We start from the raw sequence: 25,101 nt of genomic DNA on the forward strand, positions 1-25,101 counted from the left end.
ATGCTTCCGGGTAAACATTGTTAAGATGCTGCCTCGGTCGTCTCCTCGGCCGGCGTGACCTTGACGTTCTCGTTGGCGTTGGCCTTGTTGGCTATCTCGTTGGCCTTCTTCTGCGAGTCGAGGACCGCCTGGAGCTCCGGGGGCGCCTTGAAGCCGGCGTGGTCCGAGTGCTTCTTGTAGAAGTAGTTGTCGGCTTTCGGCCGCAGGTTCTCGGGCAGCTGCTCGAGCACGCACTCGAGCATGCCGTCTATCGACTTCTGTTTCGAGGCGTCGCGGTGCCAGATGGTGATCAGGTGCGAGTTGAAGCGCACCGAGAGGCCGACACCACAGAGTTGGTCACCTGTTCGAAACATACGAGTTAAAGTTAGTCACTTGCTCGCTTGTTTGCTGGGAAAATAAAGGGAGCCTCCACGAAGTTCCGATGGATGCTGCGGCATCTCTCCCCCCCTTGCTCTCCCCTGTATTTATTTGTATAAAACGTACCTTCCTCGAGAACGCTCTGCAGCGCCTCGGAGATGGCCATGAGCTGGATGCGATCCCAGAACTCGGAGCCGTTGGCCTTGGGGACGCGGAACGTCCAGCTGCCGCCGAGGATGTTACGGCGGTCCTCCCAGACGGGCTTGAAGCCGCTCTTGAACAGGTAGACGGACTCGCGCATCTTGATCTGGTCGACGGGGAAGTTGTTGTTGTAGCGCCAAAAGTCTTGCACCGACTCGATCTTGGTGTCCAGCTTCTCGAACGAAACCTGGTAGGCGCCGTCCTCCGGGGGCTTCTGGTCCTTGGTTTGCCTGTGTATTTAAGAGATCCATTGTCAGCCAACCTGGCCAAAGAGAAGAGTGGTCCGGGAAGCAGAAAAGCCTCGCTCACCTATCAAAGTAGACATCCCAGACGTGGTGGGTGTGGGGGGCGCATCGTCTTCTGGAAATTCCGGAGAGCATCGCTGCGCTGTTCGGCGGGCGAACTGACGTTGGGCGAGCCCGTGTCGGAGCTCTGAGAGAGCGAGGACAGGCCCCGGGTGAAGAGAGTAGGACGGGTCGCCATTGTTGTGGGTAGAAGAAAGGTCGACTTTGGCTCAAGTAGCGTTTTGTTCCTGATACCAGAAGCCGAAATAACCGTTGGAGGGGCACTCGGGCTTAAGCCACCTAAGAAAGAGTGTGTGTATGATAGATCGAATCGAGCTGCTGCCACTGATGACAAAGTAGCTGGCTGGTTCAGATGCACGCAGAAACCGAGAGGGCGGGCCGGACCGTGGGGCTTCTTATTAGGAGTCGTAAAAGGTAAGGAGTAATGATGGTATTTTGGGAAGGGACCGGAGGGTGAAGAAGGGAAGGAGAGAAGAAGAAAGGGATTCCCTCGAACAAGAGAGAAAGCGTTTATTATCACCAAAGGAGCCCAGCGCTGTAGTACCACGTATGTAGTAGAGTAGCACAGGCGTCATAAGTTTCAGAAAGATATAACATAACCATTGGGCAGGTAAGCATGGCCCGCAAACCCATGTCCCGCGGGACCGGAGCTGAAGAACACAACACACACACACACAGAGCTTGAGAGCCAGTGCTTCTCGATTTGCATCCAGGCAGTTTTGGCCGCCAACTGCCCTGAACCAAGCCTGGACCCCCCTTCCAAACCGGCCAACTAAAACCCCTAGGGGGCTTCGTGGCGTAGCTGGCAGCGACAAATCACCTGGTTAGGCACCCTGGTGCCTGCAATCTTCACGTTACAGCGCACACGCTTAGCTCTTAGCTCCCTGATCATAACCGGGCGATCAGGGACGGTGGGACACGAACCTAGAAAATGGCCCCAGGGCCCCCTCCATCCACCTCGTCAGTGGCCCCCCCTATCTGTTATCGCTAGCTACCAAGGCCAGCTAGCAGAGCCGACAACCAACGAATGCGATTTGACGATGCACAACGTTGTGGCTGCCATGATTCTCTGTTTCTCTTTGGTTGGTAATTATCCCCTTTTATTTGGCTACTTGTCGTTTGTGCAAGTGGGCTAAGACCAACCAGCACGCTGGGACGCGAACAGACAATGAGACAATGTTGATAGGTGCCGAACAGCCTGGGGGAGCGAGTGCGCAGAGGCAATAGGCATTTGGCATGTACCGTGCAGGTGCTTCCATTTCTAAAGTTGGAGGACGTTGGGGTTCAGTCTCAGGTTTCGTAGCGCGCCCGCGGCACCGTTCAGCCCCCACCAAACAGTGGGCTTAGGCGGCTTTCCATTCCCGAACCGCAATTTGATACCACGTCCACGTCCCACGGACGGGCTTTGTAGGCCGGAGATCACCATAGGGACGTGTCGCTACTTTGGATGCGGTACGGAGTAGACAGACAGACACCCCTTTACGAACAAGCAAACAGTTTGTAAGTATGTTGGTGTTCCGCCTCGCGAAAAGAGATGGTCGTGGATACACTCATGCAAATGCCGAAAGATGCGACGGGACAGAGAGAGAGAGACTTGGGACGATCTAAGCCTTTTCCGCACCGTCGCATAAGAGGAATCACTTTGACAGGTTTCACTCCTAAAACCCCACGGCCGGCCGCAGTCCGATCGAGGACGGTTTAGGTTTGCGCCAGAGCCAGACAAGCTTAAAACCGCGTTCAAAGACCTGCCCATCCGAAACATTATGTACCTCGTCCATGCTACTGCTATGAAGTATCGCTGCTGGGCGAAAATAGCGAGCCGCTAGACTGGTCCCGTTTACCGGCGCAGTTCAGATGAAATACCGTATAGTCGAGGAGCTTTGTCGTGATAAGAGATACATTAGTATCATCGTTGCTGCCAGGACTTCTCAAGACTCTCCCCCTTAGCTGCCCGTTGTTGTCTCTGAAAGAGGAAGAGGGGGATCAAATAGAAGGTGCGCGCTAGCAGACGATCAAACAAGGCAGCACGATACCGAAAACGCAGCCTGTATGTGTGTAACTCATCGAGGTCCTTGGGGAAAGGGGCCATGAAATCGCTTAGGATCGCCATGCACTCTGCTCTTGGCTATACGAGAGAGAGAACTCATGAGGGGAAATGGATATCTCATTTCTGCGAAGGCTCGTTGCAGTATATATAACTCCCTCTCGAGTAACTCTAGACGCAGTCTATATATGTACGTGTGCAGGCATGCGAAAAGGGGGAGATGCATCCCGAGTCATTCAACCTCTAAACTCCACCAGCACTGGCTTGAGACAAGAGAAGAAGGTGTAATCTTCAGACTGCATGGGTGACAATACATAGCATCAACTCGTGTTCAACACCCCCTTTATCCTAGCGTGCGTAGAAGCCGCGAGGGGATTGGAAACATCAGCAGCAAAATGCATTTTCACAAGCGATTTTGGGCACATGACTATCTGATTGGAACATCATGATCTTTTTTTATTGGATTGTTGGATAAAAGATACAGTTGCTGAACGAGCAACCTCTCCCGGAAGCCCATTCCACTACTATTCAAACCAAACTCCCCGAAGCGTCAATCTCTCCAACCTGAGGACCGAAGCTCACAATTGACTCCGATTGTGACCTTAGAAGCACCTGACTTCATTATAGCCAGAGTAGATCGGATGCCCATATCCAGGCATTTATGACCCAAGGCCTAGCTGCCGCAGACTCAGTCCCGATTTCCTGGCGGCTCTGCGTGGATCTCCTCGCCATCTATTTCGCAGCATAGTGAGAGAAAATCAAGGTCGAGGGCAGCACGGCTCGCAGGAGCAATGGTGCTACGAGCTGCGAGCAAGCCCTCTCCCCTCCTCTCCTCTCCACCAGGCGTCGTGGGTTGTGCAGGAACATTAAAAGATAAAAAAAAGAAAAGAAAAAGGCCCACTGTCAGTAGCAGGCGGGTATACTGCTGCACGTCGAAGCGATTCTGTTCGGGACTGTGTAAACGCCGTCTTGCGCGGCGTAGTGAGTGAAGTATTGTAGGACTGTCAAGTCTCGTAATAATCACTGAGCTGCCACCAATGGATATCGCAGCCCGCACACGCCTTGCGGCTTCTGTCCCGGCGAATGTGGGACGCTCCAAGAGAAGTATAACACAAAAGAAACCCGTTGTACAGAGGGAAATCAGTGGTATCAGAGCGTGGACGCCAAAGTGTGAAATGCTTGCTTCGCCATGCAGTTCGATCGAGGAACAAACTCGATGAAATAGACATTATGCTGAGAACGCCTGGAGCAAAGCAATGCGTGATCCGTGAAGTGTGTATATCTGTGTTTTGTGCTGAAAATTTCGTCAAAGTCGTTGCGTTGGGGTCATCATTGCGAAGCTGCTACACACCAGTGACGGTGGAATGCCCAGGCGCTCTTTTGACACTCCTTGCTGCAGTACTTGGTACGGCGGCACCGACGGCACTTAGCAAACTGGCGCGTGAATTCTTCCCATTTGCCGCACTGATAGTAGGCGCATTGTCGAATACCACCCCGAGTATCATCCTTCCGGCAAAGGTTACGCATAACAACGCCAGCCCAGTATTGCATGTCGGTGCTGTGGTATCGAACCGTGAACTTCTCCACCAAGGGGAAGATGTTGAAGTCGTTTTCCAACAAGTGCTCCTCCTCGTATTCCTGGGGCCCAAGAGACTCCATGGTCACATGGTCACCGTCAAGTAGCTGCAATTCTTTTCCGATCTTGAGTCGCGGAACCAAGTGGCTCTTCTGGAAATACGACCTCAAGTTGCAGTACTTCGAAACGTATGCAAGCAGTTGTAGAGACATCAACACGTCTTCTTCCCGGGGCATGGCGGCCAGCATCTGCGGGTTGGGCGGCAAGGGGCGATCCAGCAGATAGCGAGGCACACTCGAATGGTTAGGCATCGTCGGCTGAGGGGTAGGCACAATAGGCCGGTTTGGTGACAGCCCGATCGCTGGTACGGGCGTGGGCGCCACGTTCGGGATGCTTCCATCCACAGGTGCGCGGTGGGTGATGTTGAACGTGCCGGCATCGGGCATTTCGGACACAGTGGGAGTCGTCAGCTCAAGGGCGGTGCCAGCCAAGGTGCTATCGCCCTCTTCCATGGCAATATCCTGGAAGTTGACAGTGGTCTGCACCTCGGCGGTGCCAGACATCTCCGCATCTCCGGCGGATTCATCTGATTGAACACTATCCGTTTGTAAATCATCGGTATCGGCAGTCGAGTTTTGGTGCCGTATCGAGGGGCGTCTCCGGAGAACGAGCATTGGGTCCCAAGGCTGAGGCGGGTCGCACTGAAGGAGATCGGATCTGAGGCGGTGGGAGAGGTGTTGTCGGCGACGTTGGTTGCGAAGTCAGGCTGATGTTAGGAAGTACGGGCACCATCGAGGGCAGGCGATCGGCATCGCGGACAGGGCGAATAAAGCCCTCAGGACCGTCTACGTTGGGAACCGCGGTCGCTAATGGCTGAACGACTGGGCGCGAGGGAGACGCAAAACTCTGTCCCTGGCGACTCTCATGACGGTGATGGTGGTGATGATGATGTCTGTGATTGGACACTGCGGCCCGATCTGGCGGGGAGCTCACTGGGAATTGTGAAGCTGAGGTGGAAGCCTCAGCGGTTGCGGACTGCTCAGCGGCGGGAGCAGCAGTAGAAGCAGAAGATGAAGCGCCACTGTACGCGGCGGCCGAGATATCGATGGATGGCGGAGGAGCCTGTCGGCGGAAGGGTCGCTGCTCAAATTCCAGACGCCCTGATCTGTTGGCAAACGACGAGGAAGGTTTTGACGAAGACTCTCTGTGGGAATGACTCCTGTGACGGTGGTGGTGGTCCTGCAGCTGCTTCTGCTTGGCCTCCTCGGCCTTTTCGCGACACTTCTCAATCACTTTGATGTAGTTGTCGAGGATTGTGGCAATGACGGGCACCATGTCAGCCTCGACGACTCGCGTCCGGACACCTTCAGTGCCGCGGACTCCAATGTTCACGACGCATTGGAAAGCCAAGTTCCATTTCCACATGTCCATCATGTCTTTGCTGCGGCCCTGCTTCAAAATGCAGACCAATCGCTCGATGCCGCCATCGACTGTGAGAATGTCTCGGATGCGGGCTGAGGATGTAGTGAGGTATGCGAGATGGTTGAGCGAGTTGATCAGCGGCAGTGTCGACGTGCAATCGAGCGCCCGGCGGTCATAAAGGGCCGTGGTGATGCCCACCGACGCCTTGTTGACGTTGGGGATACTGAAGTTGACCTCCCTCATCTTGTCGGCAGGCTCTGAGCCGGGTCAGGAAAAGTGATGGAAAGATGGACGAGCCAATCTAGGGGGGTGATTGATGGGCAAAGGGCGGACTCGGGTATAGTATATAAAAATACAATGAGACCACCGATTACCAGGCAAAGCCGTTTAATGGAAAAGCAGGCGATGCTTGGTTGGTCGGAAAGGCGGTGTTTGAGGGTTAATGAGGAGTGTTCATGCACTCTCGAGAGAAAGGGAAAAGTGGTCTTGTGTGCCGAGAGTATTCGTTTTGATACGGTGCGACTACTCCGATTTAGGGAACCTGACGATTGTCGTTGGAGATGATACACCACAACAATCAGGTGCCTGGTTCCTGGGGTTTGCTTCTTGAATTCAATAAGCGCGACAATGTCGGCAGTCCAGAACGTAAGACGAGGCAACAATAGGGAACAATAAGTCCTCGATCCAGTTGATGTCGGTTGGCGGCCGAAACTCGGGTAGAGGGCGATCAGATTATGCAGATGAGGCCCGACGAAGAATGCGGAATTATCTTTCTTTCTCTTTCCAGTTGATCTGTTTCAGACGTTGGATGGCTTAAAAGGGCGTTCGGCCGTGGCTCGATGCTTCGGGTCGGTCGTGTAGTTGTTGGTTCGTAATAGTTATCGACAGAGGCGAGGGTGGGAGAAGAGCGCCTTCGACTCGAGAGAAGGATCAGGTCTCCTTGATGGAATCACAACGAGGAGCGGAAACCGGGCAGGATAAGCGAACCCAACGTTCCCAACTACCAAAAGACTCAGAAAAGCAGAACGAGTAAACCCTCCATCAAGCTTTCTCGTGACGATCAGACAGACACGAACATGCAGAGAGTACAGATACGACAGCACACTACACGGACTATGGTAGAAGAGGTGATAGTGACGGCCGTATCGTTAGGATGGGGGTGGTGAAGCGAATTGGTGGAAGAGGTTGGAATGAATCAATTGTTGAAGACGGACGGGATGATTACAGATGGAGCGAAAAGGGACTACTGCTTGTCTGGTCTACTGGTTAGGTGCAAATGGATTTAGGTAATCAGCACCAGCACTGTTGCACCTGGCATTTGCGATGGGGTCTCTAGCACCTATTGCAGGTTAGGAGGCGTGCTCCAGTAAGCTCCAGCAGGTACTTCAATTGACTGGGCAGTGTTTGGGGTTTTGCGCCCAAAAGGAGGGGGGACGGCAAGTACTGGCCGGGGACGCCTTTTTTTTTCTTTCTTCTTTCTCTTCCCAGTGCCCAGTGCCCAGTGTCGAGTGGCCAGTGTCCCCCAAATTGGCTGTTAGGAGAGCCTTCCACTACTGTGGTTTTTTTAGGTGCTTCTCTTTGTGACGAACAGGAGCCTGGAGAACCTTAAAGCCGCCGGCTGGGATTGGCTCGAAATGGCAGGGAACAGGCTGGAGGGGGTGGGAGCTAGCGGCGAAAAAGAAAGAAAAGAGAAAAAAGGGACTGTCTGACTGACTGACTGGGATGATGGGTTTCGGGTCTTGCATGTCGGCCCCAACTGGCCTCTCTCTGCCTGCTGTGACCGAGATGGCCGTGCCACTGTAGATGCGGTTCCCTCACTGGTAGTACAGATGAGGAAGAAAAGGACCATGTAGGTTAGCAGATCAGTCGCCCTACTGGTTTACAGTGTCGGGGCACCATGGAAGGGATTGTAGAGGGTTTCCAACGTTGTCTAGCATAAAAGCATGCCCTCCAAGTGTGTACATCTTACCATGGCCTCGGGTGTGTGCGCGCATGGCAGGTGGCAGGTCTCCCCCGAAAAGGGAAAGAGAATTTACCACCAAAACAGCGGTGGAGGCCGACTCGCCAGGCTGGTTTGAGCGGTCCCAGTGCTAAAATGCCAATGGGCCTGGACTAATGAGATTGCCATGCACCTTGAATCAAGCAGCGCACTTGGCCCAAATTACCTACTCTGACCACTTACTCGTTCTTTTTCGTTGGCAAGGAGGCAAGGCAGAGATGGATGCATAAACATACGAAAGAAAGCTTAACATGGCACAACAGAGTTATCTTTACCGCTGTCGACGAAACGCGGGTGCCTCTCGTCGCTCCACTTCGTCTTTGCGATGTGTTCCGTCATAATCCTTCGAGGTCGAGGGGTGGCTCAGTTCGGGTTGGGTCGAGAGCTCGAGGTCGGACGTCGGGCAGCACCAAGAACGACTGACTGCATGCAAACAGCTATTTTTGCCTTTAATGAGAGGACGGGGGGCGAAAGCCTCAACTCTGCGAGGAGCCGTCTATCATTCATTTGGGAACATGCCTAGCAGCTAGCAGCAGGTCACAAAATGTCCTTCATATATTGCATTGCATATAATACGTAGTAGCAGATCGTCCTCCCATATACATATGTCAAAGGGGGTTGGGTTCACCATGAGGTCTGTCCTGGCACACAACACGAGAATAAGCAATTAGACCGAGAATCGGCTCGCTTTACGGGATTACCTAAGCCTGCGCTCCCCTCTTCTCCGGGCGCCTACTAGCGGAGGTTTGCCCCGGCATGAAGGATGTTGAGGCTCGAAAGCATCTTGGTCGCAACCTTCAGCTTTAGGACCTGACAGGTCCCGAGCCCCCTTATCGCTGAGCACAGCATCCAGCAGCTAAAGCTTCCCATGTAAGGCGAGGAGGGTGCATGTATTGATATATGTAAGTCAACGGTTTCTAGACATGGAGATAGATGGGAAGGAAAAGAAATAACACCCTGTCTCAGACCCGAACACCTGCCAAATGTTGCGTTGTTTGGAATAATAAGATCTCAGGGACCGGACCGGGCTAAGAACAACCGACTATGTGCATTCTGGATTTTTCTAGACGCAGCACTACAGACAGACTATGCCCAATAACCATGCCCGATCTTCTTCATGCTCGACTCTGCTTCGTGGTAGTCGGGTATGGTATGCAACGAGTAATTCGAGGTAGGGTTCCCGCCTTCACTGAAAGGTCCGTCCCCTTTCTGGCACACTATGTAGACCAACCAGACCCTTCGGCCTCGGGGGTCTTCTTCCTCGTCTCTCTTTCTCCCTTTTATTGCAAGCCCATAGCCCAACGTGGTCTCGGCCGATGACCGTTGAAAGATCTTCGCTTTCTCTCCTCCTCCACTTGGCCGTGAAGGGAGCAGGGAGCACGAAAATCACCCCACACCACCACCCAGCTTTCGCCAAGCCCGTCTGTGGGCGAGCCTGTCCCCAACCAGAACCCCAACCGCACACCCGACACGTCGAATCACTCGAAAGAACGAACGCCGCCCTCAAGGTGTGTGTGTGTGATATGCATCCGGCGGCCAATCGCAAGCCGCCATGCTTGGTAGTCTACAGTAGAGTCCAAAGACAATAAGGAATAAGAAATGCAACAAGCGGATATAATCCTTTCTTCTTTCAGTCTTATTTCCTCGTGGCAGCCAGAACAGGTGCCGATATACATATGGATGTACACCAAGTACATATTTCCATTTCGAGCCGCATTAGGCGTCGTCTTTTGTCATTGCCACTAGGAAACTGCTAACGGTTCCGTGACAAGTTCGGTGCCCACCGACGATGGGGCTGTCCTATCAGGGGCCACATTGCTTTCCCTGGCCTCTTGTCCCCTGCACCTTGGTGGGAGGTGGCTGGGTCGCTCCCTCCAGCTGGGGCTGATACATCCTGGTAGCAGTTGTGTAGTAATAGAAGATAGTAGACAGTAGACGACAATATCCAGCTGCGGTTAAAATAAATAACTTGACAGAGTGGGAGAGTTCTCCTTGCACATAGCGGGTACGGCTCGTGGCCCAATTGTCGAGAGATTCCAGTATAATAAGCCCCCGTTTCTCGTGTGACCTCATCGTGGCTACCCTATTTCCACCGTCGAACCATTTCCCGACCAAGCGCGGCACTAGACCAAACTCCCTCTCGTGTATCGTGTGTGTCGTGTGTGTCTTGCGTGTAATCCAATCTTTCCAGCTCCCGATTTCTGCTTTGGCAATCTATGTACGTGTGAAGCGGTCTAGCGGTGAAGGGCTACAGGACCTTGAGGACCCTTCATTTCATGCCTCGCCTTAAGGACCGACTCATGTTCCTGCATTGCCCTTTTGCTTCTCACGTGGTAGACGCATCCCGATACCATGGATGGGATATCTTACCATAACCCACATCGTCATCAACCCCTGACGCACAAAGAACCGGCCTCTCGGTCCCAGAACCGTGGTCGAATGCCAATCAAACAGTAAGGCATCATCATCCTACTCTTTCTTTTTCTCCTGCAATATTGCAATATGCGGCCTGAGAGGCAGCCTACTTATTTGCTCCCTTGCTGCCAAACACGCGCGGCTGAGTGTGTATGAATCCTTGCAAATCCCTCCAGACAGCCAAGCCAGTTGGTAAGCGAAAACACATAGGCGCGATGTTGGTGTTTCACTCGACTCGCTTCGCCTTCTGTTTACTGTATATGCATGCTCCTGTGACATCTCTCTTTGTCTCCCACACGTTGGCGCTTATTTGTTTACGTCCCTCCATGGCAGCTGTGAGCAAAAGGGGGAGAAGGGTTCAATAGCGTAGCATGGCAGCGGCGCTTAACTTTCGACTTTGCCTTGTCTTGTAACGCCCGCGGCAGGCTTAATCGCTGTTGTTGGTAATCTTTCAGTCCCTATTGGCCCATCTGGCTAAATAGACCCTAGCGCTTCGGTATAGTAGTAGCCACTCAGGTTTAATAATACATACTTATATCGAAAACTCCCAAGTAACACACAGACGCAGACTTGACTGTTCAAAGACGGAGAGAACAAAAAGGGGTCGTGCGAGAGCTGCCAGATCTCCCGCGCGCGCGCACAAGTTCGGAAGCCGGCCCATGACCATTGCCCAGGGAGGGACGCAAGGACACAAAATGCATACACGTAGTTCGCATGGCTGGGATCCGTCTGCCATGTTACATACTACCTACATTGCCGAGTAGGGTCCGTGCTATGCACTTAATGTGTCTTCACCCCTCCACTCTGCCCGCTTCCCGCCAGCCACCATCGAAGGCAGTGGCGAATAGGCGGTTAGGATCTCGGCCTGGCTTTGGTAGAGGAAGCCCGCCTGGCTGACTGACAGAATACTCCGTAAGCAGCGCCCAAACCCGGCAAAAGAAGACCTGTATGTCTCGCATCAATCCCAACCTTCCATTGCGTCGGGCAGGATGAGAAAAGGAAGGCTGGATGGAAGGATGGCGTGGAACATATGTCTAATCCTCCCGGGCTTTGGTGCAGGTGTGTCTCTGCCCGCATCGCATAGTCATCATCAGCACGCACGCTCCCCAAGCCTTGTCAGCAACGCTGAAACGTCACTCGTCTCGCCTTGAGGGGTGATGGCGTCAGCCAGCTCGCAGTTGACCGTACAATAGGCCACCGAGGTTTAGTCACGTATATAACACCATTCGTCTTCGAAGAGCTTCGGGTTCACCGTGATTAACAGGAAATGACGTTTCATCTGCACCTTCGGTGAGAAAACCCTAACGTCCAACCATATCTCAATGCCCCAAGTCCGTCCTCATATGCGGTCGCATGAACAAACAGCAGCTTGGCCAAGAGCCATCGCGAACACAAGTAGTACATCTTTCTCTATTTTCCGATAATTATGGCATGCGCTCTTGCCGTGGACTTATTGGTAAAGTCCAACTGCGGTCAAGCTCAGGTAAATAGCCACTTCGATACTGGAAGGACACCGCCTTGGCGCTATCCTAGTAGATGTCTAGGGGAAGGGAAACCCCATTATGAGCTTGCTAGTTCCGCTTGTGTCCGCTCCTCCCCACGATGCTAGCCTCGGCCGCCTCGAGGAAGCTAGGCGGTCGAGTGACTGCATACTGGCCCGTGAACTTGGCGTTCATGCGCATCGTCGTTCATGCCGTGGTGCGTGACATCGTCCCGTCTCCGGGCCGGCTGAAGTGACCAGTTACATGTATAGTCGTCATCGTGAACAGCGACAGGATAAATCTTCAATGTGTAGCCCACCACGTTTCCTGGAAGCGGGAGGTTGGATAGCCAATAAGCAGCAGCTTGCGAAGTTGGTCTAGCACTCTCCTCCACAGCCCAAACATCTACACCGAGGATACAGTAGTCTGGCCTATTACGAAGCCCATCTTACAGCAATTGATCCTAGTGCCGGTTTACCATCTCTTGCAGTACCACATAAGGCTACTACGAAGAGTTCAAAGGGCATAACAACCATGATAATTCGTAGCATAACGAGGTCTTGGAAAACGTACTTGGAATATGGGAGATAACCGCTGCGATTGGGAAAGCCTAGTGAAGCGTCCAATACTTATGTTCATTATGCCACAAGGAACCAAGGAACTTCTGATAGGGGCACGCCAGTAGACGAGCACCATAACAAGTCTCCAAGGACCAACATCGTGACTACGGTAGCCAGTGCATCAGCCTTGCCAGAAACGTACACTATGTTCACAACACAAGGATTGATAGGTTCGATGAAATGTATTCCAGGATGTATCTTGATCGTTCCACGCCGATGCTATACAGAACCATACACAGCACGCATGTGTACCCCCTCCTCGCCTTGGAAATTATACTGATGGCCGTCTGCAATGGCTCCCCGTATGCGTGCGAAACCCGATCCCGCCGCTTCCTCCTTCATCCCCCAACATCAGTTATGATACTTGCGTGATGCCTTCGGGTCACTGCTCCTGAATGCCCCGGTTAGGTGCTGCACTACCACCGGCAGGCATGGCAGGGCCAGCATCTTGAATTCCTTGGGTTCCTTGGTTTCCTTGACCTCCCTGTAGGTTCATTGCCCCGATTCGAGAAACGATGGACGTTCCTACCATGTCAATAGCACCTCGAGGGCTGGAGAGACTCGGTCCTTGGGGCGCTGTGCCTTGCACTCGGAACAGCTTGATCGCCGTCCCGTTCCAGACACCCGCGGTCCCCTTGGCGATCTGCATCTCGCTGGCAAAGGCAAAACTCCAGACCAGCGACTCGTACCAGCCAAGGGCGAGCGGTGACCACTCGAAGGAATGAACCCGGATGGGCGAAGGGTCGATGCCCACAAGATCCGCATCTCGAATCTTCTGTAGATTAGGCCCGGACGGCGTATCTCCTGTCAGTTCCTGGCGGTTGATCAGCACCGTGAGTTGCTGGATGACAGTCAGAACGGTGTGGAGAGGCAGTTCCGGAAGCCAGCTCTCGATCCAGTGTGCCGATGGCTCAAACATGCCGGATGACTGGCCACCGGCTTGGGCAGAGAAGCCGCTCAAGCTAGTAACACTGTTCTGTCTCGAGAATGAGGGCGTGCCTGCAGGCATCTTGCCTCGGGCCTTCTCCGACATCCCTCTAAGTTGCGTTGGGACGGCATCTTCTGGATCGGCAATCGACGAGGCTCGAGATGGAGGCTCCCTAGGACTTGATTGAGCAGGGGTTGGACGCTCGTCATCTTCGTCGTCACTGTCGTCTTCGTCGTCGCCAATAGCAAATGTGCTGTCCTCCTCTGGCACATCACTCAGCGTCGGCGTCCGGGGTTGTGCTGTTGTTGGGCTCCGCAGGCTATCCGTAGAGTTTCGTGAACTCAGATCAAATGGATCAGCCGGTTGACCCGACTCTTTTCGCTGACGATTCCGTCTCTCGACCTCTGCTTGGCCACTCTCAAGCGTGAAAGAACGCAAAGCTTCGAAGCGTTTCTTATGTCTCAGAATTGCGTAGACAAAAAGAGGGTTGCCTATAACGTGTTAGTCAACGAAATGTTCAAACGGCATGTTCATGCGACTCACTCTTGTATTGGTGCTCAATAATAGCGTTCATTGACTCCAGTAATGATCTCAGAAGATCATGGTTGCTATCATTGGCTAGGAGGAACGAAGGGGATGACATAGACGAAAACAGCTGCAGTAGTCGAGAACTTGTAGTTCCGTTGATGCCCTCCAGGTACGCTGATATGTTGTTGATCACAGCTAGCAAAGCAGGGTATATAACCGAGAGCTTGCCCTGGCTCGTAGTTATGAGGCTGTAGATGGACTGGGACTGTTAGTATACGTGGGGGCGCACAAGGGGAACTATCCAGAATGCTTACTTGTATCAGGAAATCGGCATAGCTTCCCCTGAATCCCATAATCCTGATGACAAGCGGTAGAGTGTTTTGACCATCGAAAGATTTGTTGAGCTTCATCCCGAATTTCGGTTCTACACTCAGCGTCTGCAGGAGGAAAGCGCACATGCGGACAACACCTTGCTTTGAAGCGTCCAACTTGTACTCAGTTGCGTAGAAAATTATCGAAATAAGGAAGTCGTGTGCTCTCTCGGTGTCAATCATGTACGATCTGAAACGCTTATTACACTGCGTGATCTCCCAGAAGAGCATGATAATTTCGGGCGAGAATTTGGTTGCCGCCTGTGTTCCAGGTATATAGGAGGTGGTGTTTGCGTGGAAGGGCTGGTTCAGAATCCGTGTCATACCATCCACGATGAACTGAAAGTCCTGAGGCCGGTGTAATCTGCCAAGGAAATGCCGGTAGAAATTCTTCTGGGATGTGCCGGGCTGTGTCTCAGGGATAGGATAAAGTACCGTCACTAGCAAGAGCTGCAATGTGTATGTCACCAGTATCTCTTTCGGATCCTTGAATTGCAAGGCATTGTATGGTACCCGCCAGCTCGCAGGGTTGTACTTGAGTGTCTAGATAGGGTCAGAACCGGCTGGACAGATACTAGTAGGGGGAAACGTACCGTATTCAGCAAAGAGCATAGCACTGACAGCACCACTTGCTTGTCCGGGCATGTGCAGAGATAAGTCAACGCCCTGGTGCCCTTGGTAGGTAAGACACTGGGCGACTCGTACATGCTCTGGCCGGCCAAGGTCAACAGCAATCGAAGGATTTCGCTGCGGTTGTTCTCATGTTCCTTCGTTGTCGCTACCGCCGTATTACAGCCCACTCCGCTCTGCCAAATGGCATATGTGACTTTGGGCTTGCCATGTGGTTGTCGGGGCACCGTCAGATCCGAGAAGAATAGCAGGTCGATGAGGGTGTCTATCAGTTCCTCGGCCAGGGGTTTCGCTTCCTCGAAATCGTCCGCTGTGGGTTTTGCTTCGGTCTCGTCGGCCTGCGCTTCGTCAAACAGCACTTCGTTCTGCAAAGCCGCTCGTCTTGTGCGTTTCCGCCTCGTGCCCCAGAAGAACTGGTCTTCCCAGCCCTGCAGGCTCTCTACCTCGTAAATGTATGGCAGTATGCGGGTCAGAACCCGCACGCAGTTCAACGCATCTCGTTCGGGTGCAAGCTCGGGGTCGGGGAACGAAGGATGATGACGCAATATGAACAACCGCGAGGTGACGGCCAATATCAGCGTTTCTAGATTCTCTATAGCATTGTCTCGCGTTCGGCGTATGTCGGCTGGCGCGAAGAGGCTGAAGATGTCTTCTGAGGATTCCGGGAGCTCCCAAAACTAGAGAACGGGGGAATTAGCCTGTGTAGTACATGCGACATGCAAAGCGGCATACCTGGGTCCAGTACTCATCGTCGGCAGCTATGTGTCTCTCCTCCGAGAGCCTGAAGATGCCCTTCTTAAATACTAGCTTGGAGTCGCTGGCGCCCATGGTGGCAGCGTCGTCATAGCATGGCACAGCAGCCTAGGGCAATGGGCCAGACTTGGATGGATGTTCCGTAGGGTAGATTATACGGCAGTTGGTGATTATTTACGATTCAATGTTGCCAACGGGTTGCGGCGCAATATGACGTTGATTCTCGGATTCAATGGACGGACGTTGGATACGAACAGGCTGTGGACACTCTGCATTGAATTCATTGATGGCAGCCAGATAACGGTCTCGTTAGCGTCATTTACGGACAGGCCAGCTCATTCTCCCTCGTCAGCTCTCGTCAGCTCCCAAGTAAAGAAGAATAATGAGCTCCCGTGAAACGCAGAAGTGTCACAATAGAACCCAAAATGGACATAGAGAGAACTGTAAAACGACTGTATCGAACACAACAAGTCTTGCTGCCTACATGACTAGAAAACGATGCATGCCTAGAAACTGGGATTGGGTGCGGTAACGGTTCTTGAAAGATACGGATTGCTGCCTGCCTCAGACACCTACCAATCAGCCACGCGCTATCTCCATACGGTGGGTAAATGCAATCGATACGCTGGACCCACTCCAGAATTGGTATAAAATCTCGCTTCCCCACCGGCCTTCTCCCTTCTTCTCTTCTTCCTTTCTTCTCCATCCTGGTGCACGGGCTTTACGCATATCAGTGAGGATTCGTCCGAGATTGCGTTTTTGCTAGTTGAAAACTAAACTAAGACCGCTCCTACTTGGCCTCGGCCGGGTAGGGAATTTTTGTAGCCCTTATGCTGAGTATTCTCAACTCTTGCTATTTTTTCTTTTTCATCGCAGCCGGTCCTTCGCGGGTCGATGTGAGGAAGAAGACGACAACGCGTACGGGGCCCAACAACCAGCACATGGTTCGGAGGATCGGGACATCAACATCAAGCGGACAAAATGGAGGAGGCAAGGGTGTTTTTCACTGGTTTCTTGACTTGACAAGCCGTCAACGAATTCACTTCATACGATTGCGATCGAATGGCCCGCTGACACCGGTCAACATGATCGTCAACTGGGTGTCGCAAACGTGATGATATCCTGCATTGGGATCGGAATGTACAAAAAGAGTACACAATAGGCATCTCTCACTCGTATTTTTGGCAAGCCTTACCTTCCATATGTTACCGCCGAAGCACAGGGAACATATAATTGTTGTCGAAACCTTCTATCGATCAGCCTTTCTTTCTCTCCTGAGCAAGTCCCTCGCGAGGTAGTAGCAAACGACACATCACTGGAAAGAGCACGATTTCTCACCTGCAAGGCTCACCTAGAAATAATGACAGAGTAAACGAAATCCATCTTGAGGGCTGAGTGATTCTTGACCCCAGTATCGTATCACATCACGTCGCGCTCTTTCTGCGGTACAGTGTTTCTCGAATATTCGTGTATAATATCCACACAGTACACTTGGTCCACTTTTCCTGACTACTTGAAATTTTCTACGAACATCCAATCTCAAGCAAGACTTTCGTCCTTCCCAACACACAATTCGACAAAACTTCCAGAGAAGGCTCTTCAGCAGACACTTCAAGTCACAATGCTGGACATAATATGGGCTGGGCTATAGATTGGCTGGATCTTCCGTATCCTGTACGGGAAAACAATACGCTGTCTATTGCCGGTTGAACAGCCAGCACTCATCACAGGTAACCATCGATTTGCAAGCCGGCCGCTAGCCGTTCCAAACATCTCCTTGCCCGTTTTCTTCTTTATTTGTCTTCTTGTCACGGTCATACTCGTTTGTCAACACGACAAGTACGATGCATACCAAACAAACAAACCGCTTCTTCAATTGCTAGAGCTTACCGTTTCGAACTATCTATACTCTACAACGGTCAAGTGTGGACACTGAAGCAAGATCAGACGCCCGGGCTGGTCAATCTTCAAACGACCAGTTCTCCCTTGGGTCCCTAAAGTTATCTCGCTCGATAGTTGAGCTGGTGCTTGGGGCTTGTGGGATACATTCCTTATATGTAGATCAATATCGTCAATAATGAAAACTTCCAAAGTCACATATGCTCGTCACGATTTCATGAGTACGGAAGTGCTCGCATGTCACCGATATCAGTGAAGAGCTATCGAGGAATTGGTTTTATTTAGACAGGTCCGAAGCAGCCCATATGCTATGTTATTCCCGTATGACTCGGGGCCGAAGCAGAAATCCATCACGACATGGTCTCACAAGCTGTTCCTCTGATTCTCCACGTCTTGCCTTACCGATCAACTGACTGGCACCCCCTCCCCGTACAACCCGCATAAACTAGCAAGGAGCAGTAACAACAGCAGCTACACACTTGGCCATGTAAGCATCTCTTCTTCTCGGGTCTTAGGTCTGGACTTTCCGCAGCCACCACTGGACCGTCGTCTGCTGTGGGCCGCACGCGAACGAGCCCTGGAACTCGGCCTTCTGGCCCTTGGCGCGGTCCTTGTCGAACTCGATGTAGCGGAGGATGGTCAGGGCGTCGTTGTTGCCGACGGGCGGGCTGCCGTCGTGGTTCTTGACGACGAGCTCGCACCTGTCCGTCTTGGCGTTCTCCAGGCGCCACCAGTCGTCCGAGCCGGCCGACAGCGTCCACTCGCCGTTGTTCTGGTCCACCCAGCCCACGATGGCGTCGCACCACCACCAGTACGGCGACGTGTCGTCGTTGGTCAGGTCCGTGTACGTCGAGTTGCCGCACACGGTGGAGGGCCCGGAGCCGGGGGTCCAGGGCGCCGTCTCGGAGGCGCCGTCGCGGCCGTGGAGAATCGTCTCCTTGGCCTTGGAGATGGCGGACGAGATGAACTTGGCAGCACCGGTAGCGGGCTTCTCCGTGGCCGGGGCTGCGTTATGGATCCACCAGCTGGGGGTTGATGATGAGCCGTCACCGCCGCACCACCAGCTGCCCTTGCCCTCGACCGTGTCGCCGGCCCCGTCGAGTACGTGGTCCAGGATCCGAAGCACGTCCAAGTTGCCGATGCGGGTCAGGCCATCGCTTCTGAGGTTGGGGTTCTCGATGGCGACGGTACAGCTGCCTGTGGTGTTGAGGATCCAGGTGTAATCGGTGGAGACAGCATCAAGGGTCCAAAGCTTGGTGGTTTTTGTCTCATGTTAGCAAAAGTAGTAGGCGGTCTGTCTTCTTTGGGCTGGCACAGTATGCGAGGAGGGAAAGGAACCCGAAGGGAATGGGGGAGAACATGAGACTTACGCCGTTGTTGCTGTAAACCGCATCTCTGAGAGCTTGGCAGTCAGCCGTAAGAGCAGCAGAATTGCCAGTGGCCTCGGCGTAGCTCGAACCCTTGCACATATTCGAAGGCGTGATGGTAGGGGCCCATGATGCCTGAGTGTCGGCAGCAGTATTGGTGAAGGTAGCCGGCAGGGCTAGGGCCTGGGCAGGCAGTGCTGCCAACAGGCAAGCACCAAGGAGAGAAGACATCATCTTGAAGATCGAGGTGATGGAGACTCGATCAGGTGGCAATGGTGTTGGCTTGTGTGAGGGATTGATGAAGTATTGGTGGTTGAGGATGTAGAAGAGGTTGCGGAAAGGAGAGCTTGGTTGGAGGATCTGTTCCTCGAATTTATAGACATTAGCTACTGTGATGTATTGAATTCATATTTGGAGCTTTTCGGTGAATGTTGCGGCTCGATATTCACTGTAGTTGAACCATTCGCCTGATTATAATATTTATATTCAATATCCAATGGCGCCAAGCCTGTCTGGTCCTTACTCTGTCATTGCCCCGTCACCCATGCACCATCCACAACTAGCTCCTGACGGCCGTAGTGATTATACTGATGGTTAATACCGTAGAAAGAGTGGATGAGTGAAGCAATAGTAATCATCGATACCACCCATGCGAACGTCCCTTATCCATACCCATGCGAATTGACCCCTTACTTGGCCTGAAACTATCACTCCTCATCACAACATATGGCAACAGCGATTCTATGCACACTATGTTGTACTTGAAACCACTTGGTCATGTCTTCATATTGTTTGTTGGTGGATTCAATGGATCCATATTGTACAACTTCGGTAACTAGAGCTTGCTATCACTTGGGGGGCTTTCGGATATCAATCAGTTGCCGCCAGTCTCAGGGGCAGCCCCCGAAGCATCAAATTATATACACTCACTTGAAGTTGTTCTTCATCTCACGAAGCTTGGCCATAACTTCGACGGGATCTGTCTGTCCGGTGGCCTTCTGAATTTCGGGATCCTAGAGATATTCTGTCAGCAAGAGTGTTGTCTCAGTAGGCTTTTGAATCAATAACTTACATCGACTCGCATGAAGACATTGTGTTTCTAGTGGATTGCCCAAACAAGTCAGTAGAGGTATATAGACCGGTCAAGATGGTGAATACGTACCTTCTCGTCCCCGATAGTAAACTGTCCTTGTGTCTCCTTGTTGTTCTCCGCGAACGACTCGAGAGCCTTGATTGCTTCGTTCTGTAAGACTGAGACGCCAAACTTTACGTTGGCCTTGGTGTACTCATGACCGGGCTGCTAGAAGTCAGCGATGTTGATCAAATATCATATCCAACGTAGTCCAGACTAACATAGACCTTGGTATCATCTGGCAGGGCAGCCAGCGTCTTGTTCAGAGCCTTGTGCATCTCAGTCGCCGTGCCCTCGAAGAATCGACCACAACCTGAAGGACCGGCTCGTTAGCAAGAGTAAGCCACCACCCGAAGAGCCGCCGAAACTCACCACCGTGGAACAGAGTGTCACCAGTGAAGACAACCTTTTGGTCGCCATCCTCCATGTACCAGCAGATCGAGTCCTGGGTATGGCAAGGGGTGTAGAGACCCTTCACCTTGATGTTGCCAAGCTTGAAGCCGTCGCCATTGGATGGCGTGGATGTCACACCCTCGCATTCCTTACCGCCGTATATGGGCAGCTTGCCGAGCTCAGAAAGCTACCATCAGTCAGTATTTCGTCCTTCCGGAGGGGGAGGCGAGGTGGCACGAGTACTGACCATCTGTTTGTTACCTCCTGCATGGTCCCAGTGGCTGCAAAGCAAAGTCAGAACCAACAGCCAGCCAGCAATACGAAGCAAGGTGCTGGGTAATAAGATCGCAAGCACCTACTGGTGGGTGTTGACAATTGCCGTCAAGTTGATCTCGCCGTCCTGGATCGCCTTCTTGAGCACCGGGACAACCCTGCCGCCCATCAATACTATCAGTAAACATGTCTATTGCCTGCTATTGGAGCTGTGAGCTTACTCTTCAGGGTGTGCCGGGTCGATGATGACGGCATCGTTGGACTTGTCGTCTTTCACCAAGTAGGCGTAGTTATTGCTACTACCCACCCCTATGTTCGATCAATTGATTAGCTCCCGGTCGACTAGGCACCCGATATCATGTCGAAGGGACTGGCCGTACACATGGGGATTGACTGAATATGCATGGCGCGAGAGAAGGCAAGCTATATTTGGGCGATCATTTGCCCTCGGCATTAGTCTATTGCTCATTGGTTTAGATGATACATCATCGTACACCAGCCTTCTGGGAACTTACAGATGCTGCAAAAGTGTTAAGTTTACTCGAAGCTAGCGGCCGCGCAGAAGACAGAATTCGACTCATAGGGAATTGATAGTTGGCGGATGCAATTGATGAGTATCTCCGTACTGGGATCGGATGTTTGTCTCGTCAACTGACTGGAGCTTCAAGTACGCTTGACAAACACATGGCTTCCGATTGGTAATGCCGCTTTCAAGGATGACGTCGACTGGCAGTTTCCTAACTGCGGAGCCGCCAGCCGGCAAAGGCAGGTCGCAGCTGCGACTCTCCCTTCTGCTTTCACCTTACATCACGACATTACTATAGCTTCCTCATGGAAGCGCATGATTGAAAGAAGTAAGTCGCAGTCGTAGTGGGTTGCACTACAAGGCAGTGGTGCATTTCATATTTCTTTAGTTGTGAATTATTAGGTGATATCCGGTTACGCGACTCCTATGGGTTTTGCCTTCCACGTCCCTTTGTAACTAGACCACACGTTGGTCAAACCTGGCGACTCTTCCAGTGCGGCAGCATTGACGCCCTCTTTCGAGATCTGCTGCATTGCTTCAAGCTGACTAGTTGTTTGCGCAAGCTCGGCTTGTACGTCTCCCATGTCTCTACCGCTGCTCGATGACTCGTGCTCGCCCGTCGAGCCCATGCCGCCGTCTACGATGTGCATATACAGTTGCAAAGACCGCCTGAGCATCATAGGGTCCGTAGAGGATGATTCGATCTCCGAGAGAGCCTGAAGGAGAAGTACCTCATCGTATGGCTTCATCCGCTCCTCCAAACTACTCTTCTTCGCCGCATCCGTCTCTTGCAAGTAGCTTAATATCAGCTCCCGGCAGGCGTCTTGAGCCGAGGCACCCTGACTGCCCCGAGCCTCATTATCAGGCACATGGCGCCAGTAGTAGTCCCAGATCCATACCAAAGACTTTTGAGCCGCGGACCGGAGCTTCAGTAGCGGCGGAAGCTGCTCGTGCGTGCATTGATGTCTGAGCTCGACGAAAGTCGCTGGCAGGCCGATGAGTTTCGCAATTGACCACATGCTCTGCTTCTGCTGCTTTTCCTGCTGCCCATCCAGAAGTCCCGTGACGAAACTGTGATCATTTGGTTAGTTTTCCTCGGCAGTATCCAATGGCTGCATCATCAGGGTAGAGTTCTAAAGTTGGCCCAAACAATAATATCTCTGGGTTTGTGATCCGCCTGGCACATTTGCGCTACTCCCCATGGTCTGGTGAACTCTCAAGGGGCACCAGGCGGCATGAGTAGTTGCAAGCTGACAAGCCCCTAAGCGAGGGAAAGATTGCAAGCCTCGACTTGGTGGCAACACAAACAATGCGAAAACGAAATAGGGTTCGAACGGCAGAGGGCGCAACGAAACAGGGTATTCATGACACTGGTCGGTGGTTGAGGTTTCAGATCGGGCATTGGGTCAGATTGAACTTAGAGTAGCCAGAAAGCCCGCCGCCTCGCCTCGCTTGGAAGGGATCTCATGTATCATGTAGCCCAAGCCCACCGTACTTCAAAAGTTTCAAACACCCACAAAGACAGCACACATACATAGCATATGTGCAGCACATGCGCAGCAAGAGCTCATGCATGCATCTCTGTCTGAAAGAAGAAAGAGGGGTGACAGAACGAATCCACATATATATGGAGGGGCGGCGGGGGAAGAGAGATGTGCAAAAGAGGAGAGGAGAGGATATCCAAGAAAAAAACCCAAAAAATCCAAAACCTACCGACTGAAAGCAGCAGCGTAGGCCAGTCGAACGGGCTCGTACAGGCCGCTGCCTGCCCCATTTCTGACCTCCTGGAGATCGAGGAGAATGGCGGCCGTCAGGAGGCTCGTAGATTCGACCATGTGGGGGCAGCTGCCGCGCTGCATCCACATGGAGACTCGCCAGACGGCATGGCGCTTTTGCTCCTCTTCGCTGCTGGTACTGGACGATGACTGCAGCTGCAGCGGAGCCGCCGCCGCCGCAGATGAAGTATCAGCAGTAGCTTCGGCCTTGGTCGGCGGCTGCGATGGTGACGAAGGATAGAACTCCTGCCGGACCTTCAATAGTTCTGCCCGGTCCCGCCAGGGCGAGTGGATGTACTGAACCATTCTTGGGGTGAGCAGCGCGTGGGAGACAAGAGAACAGTGCAGTCAAGCGAACAAAAGAAGAAAACCCCTGCAGGTAATTGCCCGAGAGGAGAAATGAACAATGTTGGTCTGCGCGGAGCCCCTTAACAAGATTAACTTGCCTATCCCACCTTGAGGCTTCAAAGTGGGAGGCTGGTTCTTTAAATGGCGATCTTGGCTTTTGGGAGAGAAAATTTGTCACTGACCCAAGCGCTTTGAGGCTACCTTCTACCTAAAATACCCACCAACTCAAGACCATGCATGTACACTACCATTTTCACAATCATACTGTTTCTGTTTCTTACCAAGGTTGTTAGTAGATTTCTCTAGCATTCGCATTGAATGTGGTCGATCGTGACAATCTCTGCAGATTTCATTATCTCAACCGTGAAGACCTGCTGCATGCCTGGGAAATAGACATAAGGTTTCCGTGCCAAAAAGCGAGGTAGTTTTGAAGGAGCCAAATCCAGTCGTAAGTGGCCATTGAAGACGCTCACTGGAACTCTGTGATGAACCTCACACGATAGGCAGCATCTTCGAAGTTCAACATGGTCCGTCACGACCGTTATGTCATAGCATAGACCCTACCATCGGGCCCGAGACATTTCCGTCGTTTCACGTAACCTCTATCAGAAATGTGCCGAGTGTGATAGTTGTTTGTTCGTACACACATATCGACACGCAGTCCCTGATTCGTAGTTCACAGGATATGCCAGACGCCAGCCGGGGCCCTTCTCGGTTGATCGTTCGAGCCCAAAGCCGTCGCACTGCAGCCAACATGCCCTGTTTACCTCTTGTGACTCTGGACGGTTCAGGGTCGCCGATTTAGCGATGTTGTGCCAGTAGCATTGAAGCATGGGTGATGTTGGAACAGCCTCAGTAGGCTGAGCGTGGCACACTCTGGCGGCATACTTCCCAAACTTTCCTGTTTCCTCTCCGCACTGCAGCCGATGGTTTTGTCCAGTGAGCCAGCCGACCAAGCACATTGTACAACTGTGGCCATCTACCTTTGCGCCCCCTTTAGAGCAAGTAGTGCCCTCGTTATTGTTGCTCTCGGCGGCACTTGCATCACTGGCCCAAGCCGAAGGCACACCCGATGTGTGTGTGTGTGTGTGTGTGCGTGTGCAAGGAGAAGTGGTCGTTTGTTGGTACACCGCACCTACAATAGCAGACAGAGCATAAAGACCTCTTGCGATACTCTCTGAGCATCTAGTCCAAGATAATCCTGCTCCTAAAAAGAGAGCATCGGGAAGGAGGGTAGGCGGGCTATCGCTCGAAATCTGCTGGTGTCCATGGCTGTCCCCTCGAAAGATTCAGTATTGAGTTTGGCCGATGGCGCCTTTGGAAGATCAGCCGGGTAGTCAAACAGCCTACTCTCTGCTACTAAAGCTGGAGATCCCTATGTCCCGCCACCTTATCCGCAACGGATCCAGGCAAGAAACCAGGTTACCGCCATTGGGGCCTTCGCGCCATAGATACTCCGGCCAAGGGGAGATAGAGAAGGACAGCACGGAGTAGGGTCGGGCGTCCGTGTGGTGAGGGGAGGAGAAAGAAATCGAAGAGGAGTGTCGATGGGACCGCAAAGTTTGCTCGAGTCAAGAAGCTGCTATTCCTATGGCGGTTGTTCGTTGCCTGTTTGTCACCACCGCCTCAGAGGGGAGATATTCGAACTCCGCCTGCCCTACCACCACCCCCGCCAGCCTCGGCCCTCCTTGCTCCTTGCATACCCTGGATCCTTACAGTAAGCTGCTTATTGCCCAAACGATAATTTCGGATACGGCG

General features: G+C 52.5%; 6 protein-coding genes across 6 annotated transcripts; all 6 read right to left on the reverse strand.

Moving 5' to 3' along the window:
* Positions 1-20: 20 nt before the first annotated feature.
* On the reverse strand, positions 21-938 carry PG998_006827 (translation initiation factor eIF4e; the record flags this gene model as incomplete). The annotated part of the gene is made up of 3 exons (XM_066873643.1): positions 21-340; positions 484-788; positions 868-938. The coding sequence occupies 3 exons, from the start codon at positions 936-938 to the stop codon at positions 21-23; spliced, it is 696 nt and encodes a 231-aa protein (XP_066729588.1).
* Positions 939-4,236: 3,298 nt separating this feature from the next.
* Positions 4,237-6,148, reverse strand: PG998_006828 (MYND-type zinc finger protein MUB1; the record flags this gene model as incomplete). Its single annotated transcript, XM_066873644.1, has 2 exons — positions 4,237-5,184; positions 5,273-6,148. The coding sequence occupies 2 exons, from the start codon at positions 6,146-6,148 to the stop codon at positions 4,237-4,239; spliced, it is 1,824 nt and encodes a 607-aa protein (XP_066729589.1).
* A 6,654-nt stretch (positions 6,149-12,802) lies between these two features.
* Positions 12,803-15,705, reverse strand: PG998_006829 (uncharacterized protein; the record flags this gene model as incomplete). The annotated part of the gene is made up of 5 exons (XM_066873645.1): positions 12,803-13,839; positions 13,892-14,135; positions 14,191-14,790; positions 14,841-15,554; positions 15,610-15,705. The coding sequence occupies 5 exons, from the start codon at positions 15,703-15,705 to the stop codon at positions 12,803-12,805; spliced, it is 2,691 nt and encodes an 896-aa protein (XP_066729590.1).
* A 2,335-nt stretch (positions 15,706-18,040) lies between these two features.
* Positions 18,041-19,130, reverse strand: PG998_006830 (uncharacterized protein; the record flags this gene model as incomplete). The annotated part of the gene is made up of 2 exons (XM_066873646.1): positions 18,041-18,781; positions 18,900-19,130. 2 exons carry the CDS (start codon positions 19,128-19,130, stop codon positions 18,041-18,043), a joined length of 972 nt encoding a protein of 323 aa, XP_066729591.1.
* Positions 19,131-19,822: 692 nt separating this feature from the next.
* On the reverse strand, positions 19,823-21,099 carry PG998_006831 (uncharacterized protein; the record flags this gene model as incomplete). Its single annotated transcript, XM_066873647.1, has 9 exons — positions 19,823-19,909; positions 19,969-19,995; positions 20,059-20,193; positions 20,250-20,341; positions 20,401-20,608; positions 20,669-20,702; positions 20,781-20,852; positions 20,916-21,003; positions 21,075-21,099. 9 exons carry the CDS (start codon positions 21,097-21,099, stop codon positions 19,823-19,825), a joined length of 768 nt encoding a protein of 255 aa, XP_066729592.1.
* A 534-nt stretch (positions 21,100-21,633) lies between these two features.
* PG998_006832 (Las1-like protein) lies at positions 21,634-23,301 on the reverse strand (the record flags this gene model as incomplete). Its single annotated transcript, XM_066873648.1, has 2 exons — positions 21,634-22,291; positions 22,934-23,301. 2 exons carry the CDS (start codon positions 23,299-23,301, stop codon positions 21,634-21,636), a joined length of 1,026 nt encoding a protein of 341 aa, XP_066729593.1.
* Positions 23,302-25,101: the final 1,800 nt, after the last annotated feature.

The sequence above is a fragment of the Apiospora kogelbergensis genome, assembly GCF_038363985.1.
Source record: "Apiospora kogelbergensis strain CBS 113332 chromosome Unknown utg000005l_segment0_segment0, whole genome shotgun sequence".
NCBI lineage: Eukaryota > Fungi > Ascomycota > Sordariomycetes > Amphisphaeriales > Apiosporaceae > Apiospora > Apiospora kogelbergensis.